Consider the following 24777-nt stretch of genomic DNA (forward strand, 5'->3'; position numbering starts at 1 on the left):
GCCAGTACTTGCTCAGCTTGCTAATCTGTAATTTTGGGCACATGAAATCTGAATTGGACCAAAGATAAAATTTAAGAGCTTGGATGTCTCAATGAGTCAGGCAGGAAATACAAATCAGGGAGGTGGTTTGGGTAAAATGAATTAAGGGACTATTGGTGACTATGGTGCTGGTGACTGCTAGTGTCTCAAAAAAATATATATATATTCAAATTTAGGTTTTAAAAATGTTTGGTGCTCAAGCCAAGTAATTTAGCCCTATAACTGTCTTTTGCCTGTGAGCTTCTAACACTTGTTTGCATCTGATTTTTTAACCTTTAAAATTAATAGAGATATACACAAAGTTTATTTTGGGGGAATGTTCAAAAAGTGAAATCACAGAATACTAGTATATTTGAAAGGACAGACAATAATGTTGGCTAGAAACTGGCAGTATTCTCTATCATGGGACAAAAGTGTATTTTAAGTATTTATTCAGGGTGTGAACTACTAGTGTATCTCCAAATAATCTTACTTCTAGGGATGTTTTAAAAGTATAGCTTACTTCCTGGGTCTCATTTACTACTGCTTATGATTCAGTTGCTCTGCATATAGAACTCTATGATGTACTACTACTACTACTACTACTATTTTAATCAGAGACTCTTTCAATTCTGGCTTATGGAAGTTCTGGTAATTGAACTTGGGACCTCAAAGCCTCAGAATGAATGTCTTTGACATAACCATTATACTATCTCCCTGACCCAGATACCTGTGATTCTATTTTCTTAACTCCATTTTTTTATTGAAATTTTTTCCTTTCCTTTGATAGAATAAAGAAAAATTAAGTGGTACAGGAGACAGACACCTGCTGCACTGCTTCAGCACTTGTGAAGCATCTTCCCTGCAGATAGAGATCAAGAGCTTGAACCAGGGTTTTTACACATGGCAACATGTGAGCTCAACTGGAAGTGGCAATTCCCGGCTCTGGGAACTTTTGATCTTTAACTATCATCTCCCGTGATTCTGATACCAGTGGTTAGAAGATCATATTTTAGGGTGGGGGTGGTAGATAGCATACTGGTTATGCAAAGAGACTATCATGCCTGAGGCTCTGAAGTCCCAGGTTCTGTCCCCCTTACCACCATAAGCCAGAGCTGAGCAGTGCTCAGGTAAAAAATAAAAATAAAATTAAATTAAAATAAAATATTAAAAAAGAAGATCATATTTTAAGAAACAGATGTCAGTGTTCTTCCATTTTAAAGTTGGGAAATGAACTAAATGATGTGAAGTGCCTTGCCTGGAAACACAACTTTTGGTCACATGGGATGTCAGTTTCCATTTCTGGACCCTGAGCAGATACCACTAACCAGTCACAACACATATTATCTTATTCACACAGAACTCCTTGAAACCACTCTTATTCTAATTTGGGCCCTGGTTGGAACTTTATTGCCCATTAGGTGCTTCATCTTTCCACTTGCATTATGACATCCTAGGAAATGTGATTTTCTCTTCATTTCCAGGTTTGTTTGTTTGTTTTCCCAAAATTTCAGAGTGTGCAAAAGAAGTGCTTAGCAAACTAAGATTGCATATGACTTGGTTTTAGGTTTGACACACAGAAGTTTAGGAAACAGAAACTGGGGTATTTATAAAACTAGACCCAATAAGATTTACTGTAGCCACATAGCAGATAAGCAGTTGAAAATGTCAGATAGCAGAGCTTGAGGCCACTGGAGTTCAGTTTCACTTAGTGGTGATAAAGCACAAATAGATTAGACCAGTGTAAAGCCAGATGAGTGCAAGAGGAAAACTGGCCAATGCAAATAAGACTAAAACAAGAACACATTGTTGAAATTTCTGCAAGTTAGTTGTTAATCAACTAGATCATGGCACATTAGGGTCTTTTAACACATGCTTTTGACATCTGGCCCTTGTGGCTGACAGTTAAATTAGCTTTGTGATTGACGAAGAAGTATTTTCTAGTATTGAATCATCAATAACACTTAAAAATGTCATATTGCCTGCTGACTTTTTTTCTGTCATCAATACCCAGTCAATAATACAAGTGCTTATTTCAAATCAACCCATTTTCCAAAGGACCCTGACACTTTCTGGATGTTAACATGCATACTTAATTTTTCCCCCTTTGAAGCCAAGATGAACCCTAATTTGTGTTCCTCTTCCTTCCATCAGCTTTTCTAATTGTCTGTTGTCTGTCAGACAGTCAACCCTTCCCTGAGTCTAGAATCACAAGATGAGTGCCGCTATTATGGACAATCAGTAAAGTCATGTGAAGAGTCTGAGTGGGAATTAATGACGTATGATCTTTCCAGAGCAATTACTCGGGGAGGTCTCCAAATAGTGAAGTGACACAGTCCTCTGGGAGACTTTAAAAATACCCTATATCAGACAGACTTAAAAAAGTTTCCTTTGTAAAATATTTATCTATTTATTGGCTAGAGACAGAGAGAAATTGAGACAGAAGAGGCAGATAGAGAGGGAGAGACAGAGACATACGTATTTTTATAAAGTTTTTAAGTAAATGCAAAAAAAAAAAAACAATACTGTTTTTCGCTTTTCTTTTCTTGTCCTTTTTTTTTGCATCAGATACATAGATTATTGCCATTGGAGTAGAACTGTTTTTAAGGGATCTTAAATCACAGATGAGATTATATGGCTTAGGCATCATCATATACTGCATATTTATAAAAATAGAAAAGATAGGAGCCTAGATAGTGGCTCCGTGGTGGAGTACATGCCTTCCATATGTGAGACCTACCATATGAGAATGCCACAGACAGGTCCAAGGATGAAAATGAGTGGTACTTCATAAATGATGAACTGTTAATTATGTCTCTCTCTCTCTTTGTAAAGATATAGAGAATAAAAATTCAGTTGGGAAGTCATCTTAGGTATGGTGAAATGTATAAGGATGAGGTATGTGTTAAGGCCCTGAGATTACATTACAAATAAGAATAAGGGGGCTGGACTGTAGCGCAGTGGGTTAATCGCACATGGCACAAAGCTCAAGGGCTGGCATAAGGATCCTGGTTTGAGCCCCTAGCTCCCCACCTGCAGGGAGGTCACTTCACAAGCGGTGAAGCAGGTCTGCAGGTGTCTCCTCTCTGTCTTCCACTCCTGGCTCGATTTCTCTCTGCCCTATCCGAAAACAACAACTATGACAACAATAACAACTACAATAAGCGCAACAACAAGGGCAACAAAATTGGGAAAATGGCCTCCACGAGCAGTGGATTCGTAGCGCAGGCACTGAGCCTCAGTGATAACCCTGGAGGCAAAAAAAAAAAAAGAAAAAAAGAATTTTAAAAAATCAAGAGTTGTAAGTGTGGTTACTGTACCTTTCTTCCCTCCCCCTTTTTTCCTTATTTATTTATTTATTTATTTATTTATTTATTTATTTATTCTCTTATCATTGCCAGAGCTTCATTGCTCTGGCTGACTTTTTCTAGTAGATAGATACAACAATGGAATGTTATAAGGAGAGAGGGTAAAATACCACAGCACCTAAGCTTCCTTCAGTGTGATGTGTGCCTGGAATAGACTCACTACCCAGGTGAACTATCCTATAAGCCCTGCATTTGTTTGTTTGTTTGTTTATTTTTCTTTATCTCTAGCATCCTGAAATAAGTTCAACTATACCTTTCAAAATTTAAAACTAAACTCAAACTAGATGCAAATAGAATTTTCTTCAAGAATAGTTTTTTTTTTTCTGGGGGGGGATTTTATTAGTGTGGGATTAGAGGGTTACAATTCCCACCGCCAGAGTTCTACATCCCGTCCCCTTCATTGGAAGTTTCCTTATTCATTATCCCTCTGGGAGTATGAACCAAAGATTTTTATGGGATGCAGAAGGTAGAAGGTATGGCTTCTGTTATTGCTTCTCCACTGGGTATGAGTATTGATCCATACCTCCAACCTGTTTCTATCTTTCCCTAGCAGAGCAGGGCTCTGGAGAGGTGGGGTTCCAGGACTCATTGGTGAGGTCATCTTCCCAGGGTAGTCAGGTTGGTGTCATGGTAGCTTCTGCAAATTGGTGGCTGAAAAGCATTAAGATATAAAGCAGAATGAATTGTTTAGTAATCAGGCACCAGGTAAGAATAAAGCAGAGGAGATTTGAGGTCTTCATGTTGGAAGAAGCTAGGAAGATTATTTTAGATATATTCTAAGGGACCCATGACTTTAGTAATTTTGTCTGAGCCTGATAGTTAACATATGAGTAGGCTGAAAGTATTTTCTAGGAAGATGTTGCCAAAGTTGGGAATAGAACTAGAAAGGTGGATAAGAGCAGAGAGTAGCCCCCGAATATGGGAAAAGTATATAAATATTAACTATAAAACCATCGATCTTACCTGAGATCCATTTCTATCCATACTTAGCACGGGAGCCTGTACCACCTCTGCATCCCTGCTGGTCTAAACTCACATTCTGTGGTCATATCTAGGAACATTCTAGGCTGCGGTCATTTTAGGACCAGTCTTTCTCGAGTGGGAGAGTATATTGACCCAGCCTCTCTTCAGAGTGGCACAGTTTCTACCACTGTTGTTCTACACTGAGGGCAAGGTCCTGTAGAGGCCCACAGGAGGGTTTATGATCTTGTTCCTGAAGGAAATGACCAGTGATGGTGGAGAAAGGGATCTGTTAGAGGTCTAGGCCCATCATATCTGTGTGGGAATCCCAAGATTCCCTGCCTAGGACACTGGATAATGGGGTAGCTTGGTAGTGATCACAAGGGCCATCATTAAAATGTGCCAATCTGGGAGTCGGGCTGTAGCACAGCGGGTTAAGCGCAGGTGGCGCAAAGCACAAGGACCGGCATAAGGATCCCGGTTCAAACCCTGGCTCCCCACCTGCAGGGGAGTCGCTTCACAGGCGGTGAAGCAGGTCTGCAGGTGTCTTTCTCTCCTCCTCTCTGTCTTCCCCTCCTCTCTCCATTTCTCTCTGTCCTATCCAACAACGACAACAACAATAATAACTACAACAATAAAACAACAAGGGCAACAAAAGGGAATAAATAAATAAAATAAATATTAAAAAAATGTGCCAATCTCTTGCCCTTATCAAGCTTTTATAGTCTTTACTTTATTTGACATCTGCACTATACCAGCCTTTAGGTTCATGATTAGTCAACAATTTGGTTGGCTTTATATATTAACTCTCTTTTCAGCCACCAGGTTCCAGATGCTACCATGATGCCAATGAGACTTCCTTGGACAGACAACCCCACCAATGTGTTCTGGATCTCCAATTCTCCAGAAACCCACCCCACTAGGGAAAGAGAGAGGCAGGCTGGGAGTGTGGCTCGACCAGTCAACACTCATGTTCAGCAGGGAAACAATGACAGAAGCCAGACCTTCTACCTTCTGCATCCCACAATGACCTTGGGTCTATACTCCCAGAGGGTTAAAGAATAGGAAAGCTATCAAGGGAGAGGATAGAATATGGAGTTCTGGTGGTGGGAATTGTGTGGAATTGTACCCCTCTTATCCTATGGTTTTGTCAGTTTTTCCTTTTTATAAATAAAATAAAAAAGAAGAAAAAAATAAGGAAAATAGGTTTTTGTTCTTAATTTCATACCTATAAAGCTCTACACTTTGGGGAAGTGTATCTATTAGAATTTTTTTTCACACTTCAGTATGGGAACATAAGTCCTCAGATCACTTTGAATGGCTACTGGTATATATATATACCTGTACAAGGCTGGGGGTCTCAGAACCATAGGTGCCAAGGTGTGCCTTCTGCTGGTAAGCTGAGTTAACCTACACAGGTCAGTCGACCTGTCTGTGCCTGGTCTTATCAGCAGCAATACTGGTTTAGACACTAACATTTGTGAGAAGGAATAGATGAATAGGCCACTTCAGAGCTCTTAGCATGTAGTAAATCCTTAATAAAGGCTAGCTGTCGTTTCAATTTTCTGAAATTTAAGCAATGCTCTGCCACCTCTACTGATTTCCAAGAGGCTACTGAAAGGATATAGAGGTAAAGAAACCTGAGACACATTAGAAAATCACTTAGATAGGGAACATACACTTTGTGTTATCTTAAATTTTTCACTGTGAGTCCAACCTTAAATTCTGGAGGGCCTAGGTTCTTTCTCATCTTTCTCCTTCTAGTCAGAGAAGAATCTTCAAAAACCAAGGAAGATTCCTTGATATCAAGTGGGAAAGTCAAGTAAAGAGTGTTGATCCAAGAGGTTGTCTCTGTTCCTTGCCCTTGCTTGTATACATCTTTAGCTAGTGTAGGGTCATTGTGTCTGAACATCTCTCTTTGTTAAGGCTTTGGGAATTTCCCAGCTATCATAATGGACCAAGAACAGTTTCAGAGTATTAATATTAAAGTCCATCATGACCCTGTGATATTATCTTTTATTAATAAGATGAAGAATATGTTGATTGTCTTTCCCAATGTTGTTATGCATAGCCTCTCTTTACAAATCAAATCTGGTTATCATGGAGTGCTGGTTCCTGTAGAAAATTCTTTACATTTATCACCTCCAGTTTATTTTGGTAGGGGGTCTTTATATTCACACTAATGTGCTCTGACCTCTTTCCTTTTTAATTAATTACTTCATAGGAGAGAATAATTGAGCGTTTGAAAGAACAGCGGGAGAGAGATGATCGTGAAAGACTGGAAGAGATAGAATCTTTCCGAAAAGAGAACAAAGACCTGAAAGAGAAGGTCAATGCTTTGCAAGCTGAACTAACTGAAAAAGAGGTGAGTTTGGAAAAATGAAAGAGGTGATAGTCTCAGAAGCCTCTATTTGTCAGACTCTCAAGAAGCTGTAGACTGAGTTTGGCTTAGTTTATCTGAATTTAAAGCAAAATATGTACTGTAACTCTGTTAATTGACTATGCTTATCTTCTTTACTAATTGTGTGCAAAATAGGTCTTTGAAACTTACTTGATGTTTCTACACATTTATAGAGGTTCTGTGTTTTCTTCAGTATCTCAAGATCCTTTGAAATGACAGTAACAACAGCTGCATCAATAATAATAATAATAATAATAATAATAATAATAATAATAATAATAATAGCATCCCTATTCTATTGAGGAGGGCCTAGGGCCTGCTAGTCTTCCTATGGGTACTTTACATTTATCTGTGCTTTTAAAAGACATCACTCAATACTCCAAATTAGGAACTGTGCTGTATAGGGAATATACAGATTGAGAGAACCTTAGCCAGTTGCCAGGGATCTGAGATTAGACACATCCCAGGGTGGAGAGAGAAAAACCACAGCCAGTCCTCATACATTTGATCAGAAGAGGTTAGATGGGAACACATACATATGACATTCTTAGCTAGGATACTGTCAATTGTATGCCCTCCATCCCAAGCTTCCAAGAGTATTTCTTAAGGTACAAAGAACAGGTGGTTATATATCACATAGACAAACTCAGCATACATTTCCAAGGGAGAAAACATTAAGATAAGGGTTCTTAAAATTGTCATTATCCAAATGTAATTACATCAGGTACATTCTTTTGATGCTATAAGATATTGATTTTATTCCAGTTATGTGACAATACATCCTTCTACTGCCTACAGCAGAAATCTCTGAACTATTCAGACTTCACCCTCAAGCAAGATTTTGTGAAAAAAGGACAGAGCCTGAAATATAGTTATCATGGCATATTATTCAAAGGAATGTACAGACAACATACATTTTATAGACATATATGCAAAGGTAACAATCAGTCGTATTCTCAGTAACAAATCTCAGAAAGTTTGGGATCAGAAAATTTCTTCAAAGACACTGCAATGTTGTACACAGGGAATAGGTTCAATGTGGATTTTCATGTTCTGGCAAATATGGATACAAAATACAAATTTTACTTGCATTTTAAAAATAAAAATAATATATGACAAAGAAATTTCTTCACGCCCCACAGGAAAATGCTTTAGACTTGAGACATATACACTGTAATCTTTATTTACTTACTTCCTATTTATTTAAGCCAGTTCATCTTGTTTGCACAGTTTCACCTCTCCCAGCTAATTTATTCATTCAGATATAAAGACAGAATGAAAAACACACAAGTAAAGTCACCATAACACTGGAGTTTGTTTGTCTATTTATTTATCAATCTTTGTATTGCAAATAAATATTTTTTCTTTATTGGGGCATTAATGGTTTACAGAAGATAGCAAATATAATAGTTTGTACATGCATAACATTTCCCAGTTTTCCACATCACAAAACAGCCCCCACTTGGTCCTCTGCCAGCACTGGAGTTTTCCTGTTGCCTTGGCATTTCCATGTGGCACTCAAACTTGTTGTATCTCTGAACTCCTAGAACACTTTTGTTTTCCTGAGGGGTACTTTGGTGGAGAAATTAGAGAACCAGTGATGGTTCTTACCGTATTCAGTCTCCACAACTCTGTGATAAGTATCACTGTCCACAGTTTTATATGTATTTTTATCTATAGACAATGTTCATCTCCTTTAGGCTCACTGTTGGGATTTATACAACTCCACACTATAGCCTCAGCCCTTAGATTTTGATAATTCTATACAAGTTAAATGAGTAATCCAAGAGGGGGATAGTTGATGAGTAGCGGGTATTTTGAGAATACTCTGAAGCAAAATTTAGATTTCTTCAAACTTAGGTTTTCATTCATCGATAATTTTTATGATGTGAAATTAACTTAAATTTTATTCCTTCTATTTCACTACTAAATCCAACTTGCGGAATCTGGAATTCCATTGTGGTTACATGACAGAAGGTATAGCAGCTTGGATGTTATTTGCAGTATTTTTCACTCACTGCAAATAGACCTTCACATCAGTACATATACTTTTAATTCCAGAGCTCTTGATGACACGGTGGAACATAAGCTTTAACATAAGCTTTAAATGAAAACAATTTTGCAGACAACATCTACATTGTATGAGTTTTCAACAGACATTTTAGAAAGCATTTATTGTTCCTGTATAATAAGTTGCCTGCCACTGGTCTGGGTGTGTCAGTCAAAGTTATACAAGAAAAACAGGGCTGTATTAAGAAATGAACCACAATAAGAAGTTTATTGCAAGGAATTGGCTTACATGGTTAAGCAAACTGGCTAGGCAGGTCTGAAGTTGGGTCAACCATCAGAAAGAGTAGCTTGGGAGTTCAGATAGGAGCTGACCCCACAGTATCAGCATAAAGGTAGAAACTCTTGTCACAGGAAACCTCACTTCTGCTTTTAAGACCTTTCAGTATAATGTCAACTGATTGTAAATGTTAGTCACATTTCACAACATCATCTAGATTAGTGTTTGATAGTCTAGATAGTCCAGTTAGTTTGATTCAGAAGTTTATCACACCTGGCAATTTAAACTTCATATAGAAGAACAACATATACTTGATGTTAGCAAGAATTGCAATGTAATTGGGTTCGTTGTAATCTTTATCAAGAACAAAAACAAACAAACAATAAAAAAACTAGACTATGAGACCCTTTGCTACTACTTTGGAAGTGATCACGTAAGGTCATTGAAATTGCAACCAGTGACTTATATCTCATTTTAATAGCTCAGGACTTGGAAAAGACACTGTTAGTTTTCCATCCTGAAAAATTAGCTTACCATATTCCTTAAATGGTTGTTATGAGCACTTCATTCAGTTATAGAGGTAGTATATTCCTCAATGAGGTTATTCCAGACATCACCTACACATAGAACACAATGTGCTTAGTGGTGTTGTGAATGAATATATGAAATCTGATAATTTTATTCACATAGTTAGGTATTACTATAATTCTATATTTAGGGGTAGACATTGCTCTCTTACTACCACAGCTACATTTTGTGGTGCATCAAGTATTTTTTTTATTTTACTTTTTAGAATTGAAACTATATAAGGAAGCTCTTGCTTTCTAGACATGATTTTGACAATTTAAGTCATCCTTTAAGCTGGAGAAATTGTCTACTATGAAGTACAAGAATATAAAATCTATGAATTTTGTTCATTTTTTTGGTTAATTTTTTATTAGTGACTTAAAAATGGTTTACAGAATTGTAAGATTGCAGGGATATAGTTCCACACTCAACATCAAAGTATTAATGCAGCTGTGAACATGGGGATCCATATGTCCCTTTGAGTTAGTGTTAGTATGTTATTTTGGATATATGCTGGATCATAAGATATTTCCATTTATATGTCCTTGAAGACTCTCTATACAGTTTTCCATAGGAACACCAGTTTACATTCTTCTAACAAGAGTTTCTCTTTCTTCACATCCTCACCAACACTTGTCATCTCGTTTGTTAATGTAAACTTTTAAAATGCTTTTATCCTTGAATATATAAGAAGATATTTAAAAAATTGGTCATTTTAACAAGATATTTCTTTTATATTTAATTGCTCTTTGAGAGGATTATTAAAGTTAATATACATTATCTTAGAGCCTATACAGTCTGTAGCAGTAAATGTAAATGGAAGGTTCAGAGTATCTGTTTTGCCATGACATGTGAAGACTTAGATCATTAGCATGACTTAGAGAAGTAAAACATGTATTTACTGACCACACTATTTGTTCATATTTGATTTTTTTTCAGTGAAAAGTATTGATTTTATTTCAAATGAACTCTTTAGTAATGCCTTTTTAATTTTAAATTAAATTATTTTGAATTAATAAATAAATTAATAAATTATGTAAAATTTTATTTTTAAATTAAATAAATTAAAAAAATTTTAAAAAGGAGACATTAACAAAAATCGCAGGATAAGAGGTTTACAACTCCACACAATTCCCACCACCAAAACTCCATATACCATTCCCTGCATTGATAACTTTCCTATTTCTTTATCCCTCTGGGAGTATGGACCCAGGGTCATTATGGGGTGCAGAAAGTGAAAGATATGGCTTCTGAAACTGCTTCCCTGTTGAACATGGGCATTGGCAGGTCGATCCATACTCCTAGCCTGTCTTTCTCTTTTCCTAGTGGGGCGGGGCTCATATTTGATTCTATTGCAGTTAGAGACTGCTCAGTTTTGTAAGCTGGCCAACTTTAATTTCCTGGCCAGAGCCCACTATTTTACCTTAGTGAGACTATATTTACCTTTTCTGTCTAATAATGCACTTTACTGCTATGTATAGAATCAATGTTTTCAGATAAAATACATTGCCAGTAGCAATTGCAGTGTTTTACTTAGTAATATTGTTTTTCTTTTCAGTCTAGTTTAATTGACCTCAAAGAACATGCATCTTCATTAGCCTCAGCAGGGCTAAAAAGAGACTCCAAATTAAAATCTTTAGAAATAGCCATTGAACAAAAGAAAGAAGAATGTAGCAAATTGGAAGCACAGTTAAAAAAGGTAAGTATGTCTAAGAAAAAGTCTGCTTATTTGACAATGAATTTTTTTACATTAGCAAGGAAGAGATAGTTTATCAAGAGGAACAAATCCCTTATCTTTTGCTGTCTGCTGATAAAAGAATTAACTAAACACTCAACTTCATTCCTAAAAAAATCTGCATGAAGCTGTCTGTGAACCTGAAAAATTACTGTTTCCTGTCTTAAAGAACTTTAAAAAAACTGATGAAAACTCTAGAAGTGAAAAATAAAAACCAGCTATTGTTCTCTGAGAAAATCTGAACTTTTAAAAAAATATAAAATAAAAGAAAGTGTTTGTAAGAGATCAAAGAATCCAGGAGGCCCACTGTATATTAATAAACTTTTACTACTTTCATAAGTAGGTCAGATTTTATATTGGGATTTTGCAAAGTTTTACCTGACATCATATTTCTAGACATTCATCAAAATAGTCAACTCCCTCAAATATCTGTGGAGTGATTATTTATACTTGACCAAGAATTACTAATTTCTAAGAATGCTTGTTATATGTATAAGGCTCTGGAGGGAAAAGGAGGATCTTTGCACTGCAGCATTAACATGTTTTCTCTGAATCAGACATTTTTGTGGAGTACATTTCCAGTCATGCATTGTTCCTTTGACTTTTCCCCTGTGTTGTTTGGTATGTCTGCACTCATTGTTCACACAAAACTCATAACATTATGAGTTTAAGCATTTTGTTTCCCTTTGACAACTTATAAACTTATTCAAAAGAGAGGATAGGAATATCAACAATCAAATAATACATATAATGAAATTTGACAGTGTTCAATTTATAGCATACAGGAATAGGGATTTATTTGCCTAAATTTTGGAAATTTATGATATGAATGATAGGGATATCAAGGCATCATATATGTGTGAAGAAATTATTCTGGGTATTTTAAACTTTAATATTTTATATGATGCAGTATGTAATGAAAATGTTATTATACCACATCCTTTTAGGATATTGTGATGAGGAATTTCATGTTAATGAAATCTGTATACTAATGAAAAAAATCCCTTTATAACAAAACTTCTTTACAACAAAATAGCAAGAAATTTCTACATTAAAAAATCTATTTTTAAATCAACTTAACATCTCACTCCCCCTCAAGCATTTACTAGCTAAGTAGAATCTTTGAAAAATTCATGCAGGAATTCAAGTTACCCATGTCAAGGTGTTTAAATGGAGACCTACTGGACTATTTATGTATTGGTGTGTGGCATACATTCTCAACACCTACACGAATGTGCTCTGCAATGTTATGTATGTACATGCATATAAAGAAGTGATTTTATGAAAACTCACTTTTATTTAATGTGCAGCCTTGTGATTGTAAGACAGCTCTTTGCTAACTCTGTGAAGAGAATTACTTGGTTTCCTATGTTTTTTATTTTATTTTATTTTATTATTTTTTTGTTTGGTATTCTGTTAACCTCAGTTATAGTGAGCTAAGTCTTGAAGACAACCTCAGATAGAACTGGGCATGAAAATTGTCTGTCATCAGCACTGAGGTGTTATTATTGGAGATATGACCAATGCAGATATTATCACTAAATATACATACCTACTAACTTTCCTTTTAATGAAAGGCCTCTATAGAATTTGAAATTATTTGTTAATTAAATGAGGCTACTTTTTTCTCTGGGTATATGTCTAAATTAATTTGTAAATGATTTATGAAAGTCTATTTCATTAATTTCAACTTATCTATGGTTCACCCAAGAAATCATTGAGAGCATATGGTTTCCTTGAATCTCAAGTAGACACCATGTACCATATTGTCCACATGCAGCCCCAGTCCTGTAAACATTTTAACATTATTTCTACATTTTTTATATTATCAGAATTAAAATTGCAAATGTCATTGTCTTGCTAAAAGGACATACTTAATATATGAACATATAATTTTCTAAGTATATAAATAATCTCTGCCTAGATTGTCTCTTAAATGTATAGCAGAGTGAGATTAAATGAGGTAATTATAATTCAACTGTTTTTATACCCAAGGTGCAGATGCTGTTTTGTTATTTTTGGCTCACCAGCACCAACTAACCTCGAACATTTAAAATACTTTTTCTAGTAGTCTTTAATTTCTGCTAATAAATAGTTCCATAAAAACCTCAAGTACCCATCACCTTAAAAAGTATTGAGATCTACATGGAATATTTGAAAATATAAGCCAACAGTATGTGAATTTACTTATAAACACATAATTTACTTGTGGAAAAATAAGCAGCTATAAAAGCTCAAGGAGTGTCTGGGCTTTCTTTTAAATAAAAGGGTATGTGACCTGTGAATAAAATGCAAAGATTTACTAAATGAAAACTGAAAACATAATAGTTTTATTATGTCATAAATAAGCTCTGGGTTCCCATTGGAATTCTGCTCTAGATTTATTAGTGTACAGGTAATTTGGCCATAAAAATATCTATACAATATCATAGATGTGTGTCCCAACAAAAATCTTGTCTGTCAGCAACATTGGGATCCAAAGGATTTTAATTTATGTCTTATAAACAATGCTTGAAATTGACAAGATGAATTTTTCTTAAATATCTATAGAGAACATTTACATATGCAATGTTGTTGATGTTATCTCTTGCCTCTTGTGCTTATTTCCAAATGCTTTGTGATAAAAAAAAAAATAGGCAAAAAGGGAACTATTCCTTATACATTACACCCCTGCCCTCTTAAAAAAACAACTCAATCAAACATTCCTGTGTGAGAAAAATCTTTATTACTGAAACTGATAAAATTAAACTAATTAAAAATGAATAACTACTAGTAGCAAGTGTATGCTATAAAGGCATCCGTTAATCTTAAATATATACTTAGGGCTTAAGGAAAACCTGCTAAGGTGTGTATAGATCTGTTTGTCATGCAAAAGAGTATATTTGATGCTCAATATGTAAAAGTAAGCTTACCTTATATGACTGGAAATCAATTAAGAAGCAGCATAAATTAAAAAAATATATAATTTGTGGTGTTTGGTAATTTTCCTGATAAATATAATATCTGGGGAAGTTGTTTTGCAACCATGGAAAAAATCACATTTGCCTGATTAAAACATAACAAACAATAAAATAAAGTCTTCAGTGGCACATAGCTTAGTTTAAAAGCAAATTAAAAGTTCTTATGTTTTACATCCTGACATGTAGTTCAAAGTTAGTGGTGCAACTATTTAGGAAATACAGAATCGAGAGTACTATGTAAAATAATCATCAAAAGTCCATTAACATTTGAATTCTCTATATAAAACAGGAGAACAGCAGACATTCTGAAACACTCAGGGCATAACAGAATAGTTACTGGATATTGCATTTTTTACTATGAACTAACAGTAAAAACTGATAGTGATAGCACTGTATTTTGATTTCCCTTATTTTTCCTGCTGACTTAAATTTTTTCTTCTCTCTTTTGCTGGTAATCTTAGTGTCTTGCTTACTGATATTTTGCTTATCTGCAATTTGCTAATCTATATTTTTCTAAAGGTAGACTGAATATAAAATTCATTCTTGTGTTAATATAAAAGAAGAGCTATAAATTCAGTGATAAGATTTAATTTATCTTTTATTATTACCATCTTTGAAGTTTAGGTAATAAATTGCCAACTTGGCAAAATGTACTTTTTCTGATCCATTGCTAGAGGCCAGCACTTCATGTATCATCAAAAGTGGACAGCATTCTTTATTTCATGGGCTATTTAACTTGAGAAAGGGAAAGTTACACAAACCTTAAATTTCTTATTTCAGCTATTCTTTTCTAGGAGCCAAAGTCAACATTTCTATTTCCCTAGAGCCTCTCACTTTCATGGTGGAATGTTTAGAAACTGAAAATTCTTCTTTTTTAATGACCAGTTTGTCTGTGCAAATGCACTGGATTTGTGGAGCTAATGCTGTTTTTCTGGATCTTTCCTTCTTTCCTTGTGTGTGCTTCAATGCCTCCCCAACTTTGCAATGTAGCAAGCTGAGCAGTTGTTCAATCAGATGTACAACCCAGTAAGTCCTTTCTGAAAGTTCTCGCTGTAACATATCAAAGCATGAGGATCCACATGATCACATGTCACAGTGTGCTATACTGGGGAGGTTTCAAAAATATTTACGAGCCTCTTCCGATTTCCTTTCTGTCAAAAGTAATGACCTTTGCAGAGGCCACTGAAATTTCTTTTCAATGTGAATTTTAAGAATTAAGAACTCAAGGAAATATTGGCAGCTCTTATATTAGCTCCTTCTGAACTGCAACTCCAAGGCTGTGGAAAAACAAGGGTCAGCTGCAGATTTAGGCTTATGGAATTTTTTCTTAGATCCTTTGAACATAGACTTATCTGTGTCAAAAGGAGAGCATTTGCAAACATCTAAATTTTGAGTCTAGCCAAGTGATAATAATTAAAATAGGGTTAGATTTAAAATAAGATTGTGCTCTTTAATATTGTTAAATGCCTAGCATCGTTCTGGGTTTTGTAAGGGTTAAACATGTCAGTTATTTAAAGACAAATATATAGCCTCCAAAGAACAGATAGTAACAGTTTTGATTATAGTCCAGTGCTAGAAAAACAGGTACTAGTAAAAGCATGTATACAATGGCCCAGACGCCACTGTTTATTTATTTATTTTATCCTGGCAACAATTATGCATTTATACAAAGCAGTTTGCTTCCTTAACCTATGAAATAAAAAGGACATTTTTGTTCTTTTATCACCTTGGGTTGCTTATTAGGAAAAATATTAACTAAAGGTGAGCAGAATTTGCAGTTTGGTAGATATGATCTCTGCCCTCATACATTCAAATTAAATCCTATTTATAGATTACCACCATGTGAAAAAATATATAGCCTGCTTAAAAGAGACAATTTAGCCTAAAGCTTTGTGTTAAGTCTGTTCTAGGATACATACAGCATGACTCGCAAGTGGCTCAAATATATTTAATTAAATTCTCTCCCCACTTCTATTCTTTAAAACAAATTTTATTTTTACAAACAGAACACCTTGAGACCCTTGGAGTGCCTTTATTAACTTCTTTTCCAAAGTATGAATTTTTGCAGGGCAACAAAAATGATCCGAATTCTCCTTCTCTAGCATGTAGATGGAAGTGCTAGTAGATAAACTCTCACGACAGTTGAGAAGTGAAGAAAAGCAACTAAGACTGGAATATCTTCAAGCTTGAAAATTGGAGCAAAAGGTAGTTCTCTGTAGGTCATTAAAAATAGACTAATTCCGCTGAAATTGTATTACACTTGTTAGTTAAAGACAGAAAGAAGGACATCACATTTTATGTGTGTGCAGGGCAAATGGGAAGGACTTTGTTTCTAAAACTGTAAAGGGTGACTAAGAACATGGGAGGAGTTCACTGCCCAGAAAGGCCCAAGAAAAGTATGGATAATTTTCAGAAAATTTCCAAAATTGAGGGCCAGGAGGTGGTGTATTGGGTTAGGTGCATATAGTACTAAGCACAGGGACCTTCACAAGGATCTGGGTTGGAGGCCTGGCTTCTCACCTGCAGGAGGACATTTCCCAAGTGGTGAAGCAGGCCTCTTTCTCTTCCCCTGTCTCCCTGGCCCCTCTCAATTTCTCTCTGTCCTATCCAATAAAATGTGAAAAAATGACCACCAGGAGCAGTGGATTCATAGTGCTGGCACCAAGCCCTGGAGACAGAAAAAAAAAATCCAAAAATACACTGAGATTTGCTTTCATTTCTTCTCACTAATGGGTCTCCAGCATACAAAAGTGAACTTTTCAATCCTTTAAGTGATTAATTTAAAAAATCACTGACTCAGTTTTCTCCCCCCAGTTAATTAAACTAGCCCTTTCTTCTTTCCTTTCTCCCCTTCCCTTCCCTTCCCTTCCCTTCCCTTCCCTTCCCTTCCCTTCCCTTCCCTTCCCTTCCCTTCCCTTCCCTTCCCTTCCCTTCCCTTCCCTTCCCTTCCCTTCCCTTCCCTTCCCTTCCCTTCCCTTCCCTTCCCTTCCCTTCCCTTCCCTTCCCTTCCCTTCCCTTCCCTTCCCTTCCCTTCCCTTCCCTTCCCTTCCCTTCCCTTCCCTTCCCTTCCCTTCCCTTCCCTTCCCTTCCCTTCCCTTCCCTTCCCTTCCCTTCCCTTCCCTTCCCTTCCCTTCCCTTCCCTTCCCTTCCCTTCCCTTCCCTTCCCTTCCCTTCCCTTCCCTTCCCTTCCTTCCCTTCCCTTCCCTTCCCTTCCTTCCTGACTTTTTATCCTGGGAATATAGCCAAACACTCATTATTTTAACCCTCCTCTTCAGAGCCCAGTTCTTATTTGAGCTGATATGAATGAGACTTGATGAATTTTCTATCCTTAGTAGTCGGTCTTTAAAAATGATTATGTTCTACCAACTATAAAAATAATATATGGTCATAACAGAATTCGCAAAAGAATGTAAGAACAGGGGACAAAATAAAAATAGAAGAGCATCTCATTGCACAGCAATACTCACTAGGGTGTTTGGATTGTTTTCTATTCAGAAATCCGTTGCTTGTTATACTGTTCTCTTCTTTTCTCTCTTCATAGCTATCTTTCTTTTCTATCCCTTCCCTTTATTTCTCCATTTCACCTCACTTATTTTCCTTTCTTCTTTGTTCCCCTTTTACTTGTCTATTTACCTTTCATTTTATAGCATCTATTCAGTTTTATATCAATTTTATGCTAACGCCGGTCATTTCTTCACTGTTTTTGTCATTTTTGCCATTATGAAAAAGGCTATGAAGAACATATATCCATATTAACTTTACTACACTTTATTTTTTTAATAAATTTTTTCTGTGTCTATTCTTTCTAAAAAGCACCAATAGTTATTGTATACTACATATTGTAGAAATTCTATCAAGTATTTTTCTTTCAGCCCTAAATATAGTTATTCTGTCACAACATGACCAGACCCAAGAACCATCATTTTATTAAGTTTAACCAATGCACAAATGGAGGTTTTTCCTCCTGTTAACTTGCCTTACTTTGATTATTGGTATGATAGTGTTAGCTGTTTTTAATTATCTTCTGTAAAACATTTTTAAGTACTTTATGTTCATTAGTTTGTATTGGTTTTTGAATAGTTTATGCAAAACCTTTGTCAGATTTGTGGTAATATTTCATTTAACTTTTGTTATGCAGAGAACTAGCTTTAGATTTCCTGTAAGATTACCTCTTTGTCTTTATAATTAAAAGTCATTTCTGATTTTGAGGATAGATACCTATATTTAAAATTCTTTAAATGGCTCTTTTGTATAAATTTAACTACCATAATTGTTTTTTTTTAATTTTTATTCTTTTGTTCTTTTTCTAAATGTTTTATTTATAAAAAGGAAATATTGACTAAACCATAGGATAAGAGGGGTACAAATCCACACAGTTCCTACCACCAGAACTCTGTATCCCATCCCCTCCCCTGATAGCTTTCCTATTCTTTAACCCTCTGGGAGTATGGACTGATGGTCATTGGGATGCAGAAGGTGGAAGGTCTGGCTTCTGTAATTGCTTCCCCACTGAACATGGGCGTTAACAGGTCAAGCCATACTCCCAGCCTGCCTCTCTCTTTCCCCAGTGGGGAAGGTCTCTGGAGAAGCAGTGCTCCAAGACACATTGGTGGGGTTGTCTGTCCAGGGAAGTCTGGTTAGCATCATGGTAGCATCTGGAACCTGGTGGCTGCAAAGAGAGTTACCATGCAAAGCCAATCAAATTGTTGACCAATCATGGACCTAAATGCTGGAATAGTGAGGTTGAAGAGCTGGGGTGGGGGGTCTCTGTTTTGTAGATAGCTAGTAGGCACATTTTAGTTATATTCCAAAGGGCCTGTGACTATACTAGTTTTTTTGGTTTTTTTTTTTTTTTCCCCTGAGCCTGAAATCTGATATGCCTGTGGATCCAGGTTTTTGTCTGGGGAGATGAAGTCATGGTTGGAAAAAGGACCAGAAAGCTGGATCAGGGAAGAGAGTAGCTTCCTAATATGGGAAAGTTGTATAAATATTGTTGACTGTAAACCCCATCGATTTGATGTGATCTGGGGCCCATAATCAGCTTAGAAGCCTATATGACCTCTGTTTCCCTCTAGATCTGACTACCATATTTCTAATTAATTTTGATTAATTGTGAATGGCAAGATTCTACTTTTTTAATTTTTTGTAAATGATCAACTAATTACTCCAACATTGTCAAATAATTATTTTTTATTTCACTGACCTTTCAATATTATGTTGTTGTAAATTTAGTTCTCACGAGGATAGATGTCTTAATTTCTATGCTATTAAATTTTTATCTTTTTATTTTAGATTATATTTTAGTTACTTTGAAATATTTTAAAATATCAATTAAAACACATTCTATTTTAATTCTACTTTCCATTTTTGTTGTATTAATGTTCTTAGTCTTTAAATTTTTTAAATTATAAGTAAAATGCATGCACACTTTGTCAATTAAAAAAGCACAATTGACAGTGATGATAGTTGGACTTATTTAAAATAAATTGTTTTAGTATTATCTACAGTTACTTTATTTTTGAGGCAGGTTTATGTGTTTGAATTTTCTATATTCCACAATTCCAATATGTTTTTTTCTATTCACAAACTGAAAGTAATAGTATTCAATCATCTTTTATAGTAAAAATTGTGGTAGTTTCCTTTTATAATTTATGACATTTATTTTTAAGTATCATCTTAAGCATTTCTTTATCTGTACTTTTTAAGTTACTGTTATAAGTACTTATAATTCTTTTATTTCTCTATTAGTATTTAGGATATTTATTTTTTATGGCTACCTTAAAAAAAGTTGGTGAACTATAACTCAGCTGTTATAATTTAGTTAGATTACATAATTTTATGGAGAGTATTGTCTTCATCAGTTTCTGTGTGAGTTTAGTCATATCATTGTACTGATATTCTGTTGTATTTTATTTGGAATATAAATATTTACTTTTGCTTTCTTATTATTTCTTTTATTTTATTCAAGTCTGTTTTGTTTTATTTTGCTTTGCCATTACTTGGGCTTCACTGCTTCAAAGTGATTTTTTCATATAGAAAAAGAGAGAGAGATAGCACAGTACTGAAGCTCCCCTGTACTAATACTGCCCCTACTTGGTGTACTGGGGGCTTGAACCTGGGTTGTGCACATGGCAAACCCAGGTGAGCTACTCCATCTTATTTCCTATAATAATGTTTCTGAAAATTCACTAACAAATCTACTCTTGATCTTTTCTCTCATCATGTTAAACACACAAGTTACCTTCAGTTAAGTTCATTTTTTTCCACTTAACACTTTATAGTTTTAAAATTTCGTATTAGTTATTTAATAGTGACTTATAAGATTGTAAGATTACATGGGTATATTTCTACATAGCACCAACTATCAAATTTCTGTGTCCCCATCTCCATAACCACTGTAGCTTTCAAAATCTTAGGGATGATTTTCTGTCATCCCCCCCCCACACACACACCTCTTTCTTTCTTAGCTGGTTCATATTTATATTCTACAAATTAGTGAAACTTAGTAGTTGTCTTTCCTCTTAATACCTGACAAACAATATGTTTTTTTCATCAGTCTCAAATGTCTTCTTTACTGAAGCCCTTGTGGCTATTATGCCCAGGGATGGTGTCCAGAGGTCTCATAAATTTTTAATAAATCTTTAGTACATCTGGATCCTACATTGAGAGCTTTGTATTAATACTCTCATGGCTTCAAGGCAAGTGACTGGCTTGGAGGGGATGGGGGCCACCTTGCCTCTGGCCCTTGTACTTGGGAATCCTCTGATAATCTTCTACACATGACATTCCCTCCCCTTTTACTTTACCTTGTCTCTGTCCATTGAAATCACATTTCTTTCCCAAACACATCTCTTGCAGAGCTCACATTTTACACAAAAGATATAAGAAAAGGCCAATATTGTTTCCAGTCCTAAGAGAAAAAAAGATCTTGTTAATGTTCAGTGAGGTCTTCCTGATTTTTTTGCTTGTTTATTTGTTTGTTTACCAGAGTACCTTAGTATTATTTTTATTAGCTCATGACTCAGAATTATTTTAATATAGAGATTAATACTTCAGAACATTGAAATCAAATTTAATATTCTAATGTATTTTTATATTTTAATTAAATTTAACATTTTAATGTCTTTTTAAAATTTATTAATGTTGTTTATTGTGTAGAGTCAGAGTACTATTCAACTCTGGCTTATGATGGTATGGGGGATTGAACCTGGGACTTGATGGAGCCTCAGGCATGAGAGTCTGTTTGCATAATCATTATGCTATCTACCCCCACCCAAGGTCTTCCTAATTTATATGGAGTTATAATTGTACTGTCCTAGTCACATAGCAGACTGAATTATGAATGCTTTCTAGGTTATTGTCTAGGTGCAATTTTTTTTTTCTGATTTTAATGTCTTTTTAAAATTTATTAGTGTTGTTTATTGTATAGAGCCAGGACCTCACTCATGCATGATCTTACCACTTCTGAAACACTTTTTCATTCAGAAATAGAAAGCTAGACAAACAGACACCTTTAGCACTGGAGCTTTCTTCAGTGCTATGGATTTTGGTACTGGAGCTTGAACCTGGGTCATACACATGGCAAAGCACGTGTCCTGCCCAGTGAGCTAACTCTGTTCACCTAAAATTTATTTGTCTTATTCATAGACTATTTTACTTGAAACAGTGGGAAATTATATTAAGACTATTTAAGAAATTATTTTTTACTTACACATAGCATGCCCAATTACACCCGTGTGTACACACACACACACACACACACACACACACACCTCACATGTGAACCTAGCTTCTAGTATCTAAAGAATTGAGTAATGTTTGAAACAGCACTAAATATTTGGATTTACATGATTTGTTCTGAAGGTTCATATAATTACCTCATTGTTCTATGTTGTTAATTTTAGAGAATGCGTAATTAAAAAGGATGACTTTAATTGTGTTTTTGTTTGAAGGGTTTTTATAACTATTAAGTACACAATTAGTTCTTTTGTGTATGTGTGATATAAGGAAAATTATTTTGAACATCTGCTTATTTATTTATAAAATTCTATTTCTTCCATATGTGAAAAGAAATGAAACTAGTTATAATATGATAACTGTTAATATTTTGGATGTAGTTAGATTAGTCAAAGAATAATTTTCTTTAGAATTAGTGCAGACCTCAATTATATATCATTGCTAGACTCCAAATACATTAATTATGTTTAGCTATTTATTATGTTTGGTATTAATTGGGTCTAAAAATACAGTTTAAGTATTATAACAGGTTATGGATTTGTAATTACCTTTATAATACTAAAAAGAAATATTAGCTCATGACTCAGAATTATTTTAATATAGAGATTAATATTTTTGAACACTGAAATAAGATTTAATATTCTAAAATAATTTATATACCCTCTTCTGCTATTAAGATATGTAAGGAATGTTAAAGGACTATTAACAGACTTTAAATTTCTAAAGTGCTTCAGTAGAGAATCACACTTTTATAATATATAAATTTAGTAGATTACTAATAAAAACCTCGGCCAGTTTAGAAGAAAAAGGTATCAGGTTCATGAGTTAGTTTTCTGCATATACTTTATAATTATGGATAATCTTGTGCTTACTGTGAGAAAAACAATTTTAATTAAAATTGTTAGTGCCCATTTTTAAAGATAGGATGTTTTTTAAGACCTCAACAAACTATGTCCTGCTTAGTTTCGTAGCAGGCTTCCGGGTCAAAATTAATACTTTCATTTCTAAATACTTGGAAATATGAGATAGCATTTTGTTGTACACAATCAATAAGAAAATTATATTTATTTCTTTATTTAATAATGATCAACAAAAAACCTTTTTTTTAAATTGCCATCAGGGTTAAGGGTTATTATCACTGAGGCACCATGAATCCTCTGCTCCTGATGGACACACACACACACACACACACACACACACACACTTCCTAATTTTTACTAAGACAGAGAGAAATTGAGTGAGGATGGGGAGATAGAGAAAGGAAGAGAAAGATACCTGCAGACCTGCTGTACCACTCATGAAGCAAACCTCCTGCAGGTAGGGAAAGAGGACTTCAATCTGGGTTTTTGTGCTTGGTAATATGTGCACTTCACCAGGTGTGCCGCCGCCCTGCTCCCCCCCCCCATGATAAAACTTTATAAGGGGAGGATAAATTCTGATTTGTCTAATAGATTGTATCAATCACAGATTTGGATTTTGTCAATTTTTGGCCTTAACTTTTATTTAGATTAAGTATTAATGTGAAATTTTGCCTCATTTCCTGAAAAGATTCTAATTTATTAAAATAACCACTGACTATTGTTGCACACTACTTGTCCTGAGTTATGACCAGATTTTTCTTTTCTGTTTGATTTGAGCTATCAGAATCCATTCACGTCAAAATGTTGAGGCTCAGCCACATCAGTGAGGTTCCACATTTTATTTTGATTATTCCCATTTGTGGAGAAATTCTCTTACATATGGACATGCAAGAAATACAACTGGGTGGGACTCTTAAACCTTACTGATCCAATATAATCCAATATGTAATAGACATTTCTAAAATGTTATTTTTCCAATTTCTGTGTTTCTGTAAGGTGCTTGAGACTCTAAAAAAGTTACCAGCAATATTTTGAGGCAGAATCAGATAATTATATAGTCAGCAAAACTGACTTATTTACTTAGCAAAATTAAACCTCCTCATTAAAAAAAAAAAGTCCATTGAAATTTACTTGTTTTAATAACTGATGGGTGTCTTCAAATGTGAAAATATTCTTAGCTATATGTATGAAAATATGTCATGAAAACATTAGAAGACTTATACCATTATTCATTTTCAAGAGTAAATTTCTGGCTAAGATAGATAACAAAGTTGATATGCCTTCCATGAGTTCTTGCTATCTAACTTTTTGTGGGGGAGTGGGGGTCACTTTAAACCAGAGTGCATTAAGGCAACTAAATTTTCAGTAACGATCTTGAGTGGGTCAGAATGCCGTTGCATTAACTTTGTTCCAATGATAATTTATTCAAAAATAACTTTAATTACTTTAATTACTGCAGTGTCCAAATTACATGAGACTAAAAATCTATCATTTACTTATAGATCCAGATCAAAGAGTCTATATTACTATGCAAGGGCTAGGGTTCAAGCCCCGAACCCCAGCTTCATGAGTTCATGGGAGTTTTATTAGCAGTGAAACAGTGCCACAAGTGTCTTTCTCTTTCCCTTTTTACCATCACCTCTCCTCTCTATTTATCTCTACCCTATCGAATAAAAGAGGGGAAAAAATGACTGCTAGGAGAGGTGATTTATCCTGTAGGCACTAAGCCCCAGCAATAGCCCTAGTAGCAATAGAAATAGCTAATTAAAAAATAAGAACCCATATTATAATTTTAAAGGCAAAGGTACTGCCTAAATACCAACTAAGTACTTTCTGCTCTCCATTTTAGAGAACGCTTTTGCCTTATTACTTTGAAAGAAAGGT

General features: G+C 35.0%; 1 protein-coding gene across 8 annotated transcripts in view; it reads left to right on the top strand.

Annotated features, from left to right (window-relative positions):
- The window catches only part of ERC2 (ELKS/RAB6-interacting/CAST family member 2), a 1141350-nt gene that overhangs the window by 651317 nt on the left and 465256 nt on the right, over positions 1-24777 (top strand). For 5 of the 8 annotated variants that reach the window (XM_060203088.1, XM_060203089.1, XM_060203094.1 and 2 more), the window contains 3 exons: positions 6571-6711; positions 11160-11300; positions 15287-15322. In XM_060203088.1, the coding sequence (XP_060059071.1) occupies positions 6571-6711; positions 11160-11300; positions 15287-15322 (318 nt within the window). The remainder of the gene's footprint in view (positions 1-6570; positions 6712-11159; positions 11301-15286; positions 15323-24777) is intronic. The other 3 variants (XM_060203090.1, XM_060203091.1, XM_060203093.1) reach the window with 1 other exon arrangement.

This window comes from Erinaceus europaeus, chromosome 12 (assembly GCF_950295315.1).
Source record: "Erinaceus europaeus chromosome 12, mEriEur2.1, whole genome shotgun sequence".
Lineage (NCBI taxonomy): Eukaryota > Metazoa > Chordata > Mammalia > Eulipotyphla > Erinaceidae > Erinaceus > Erinaceus europaeus.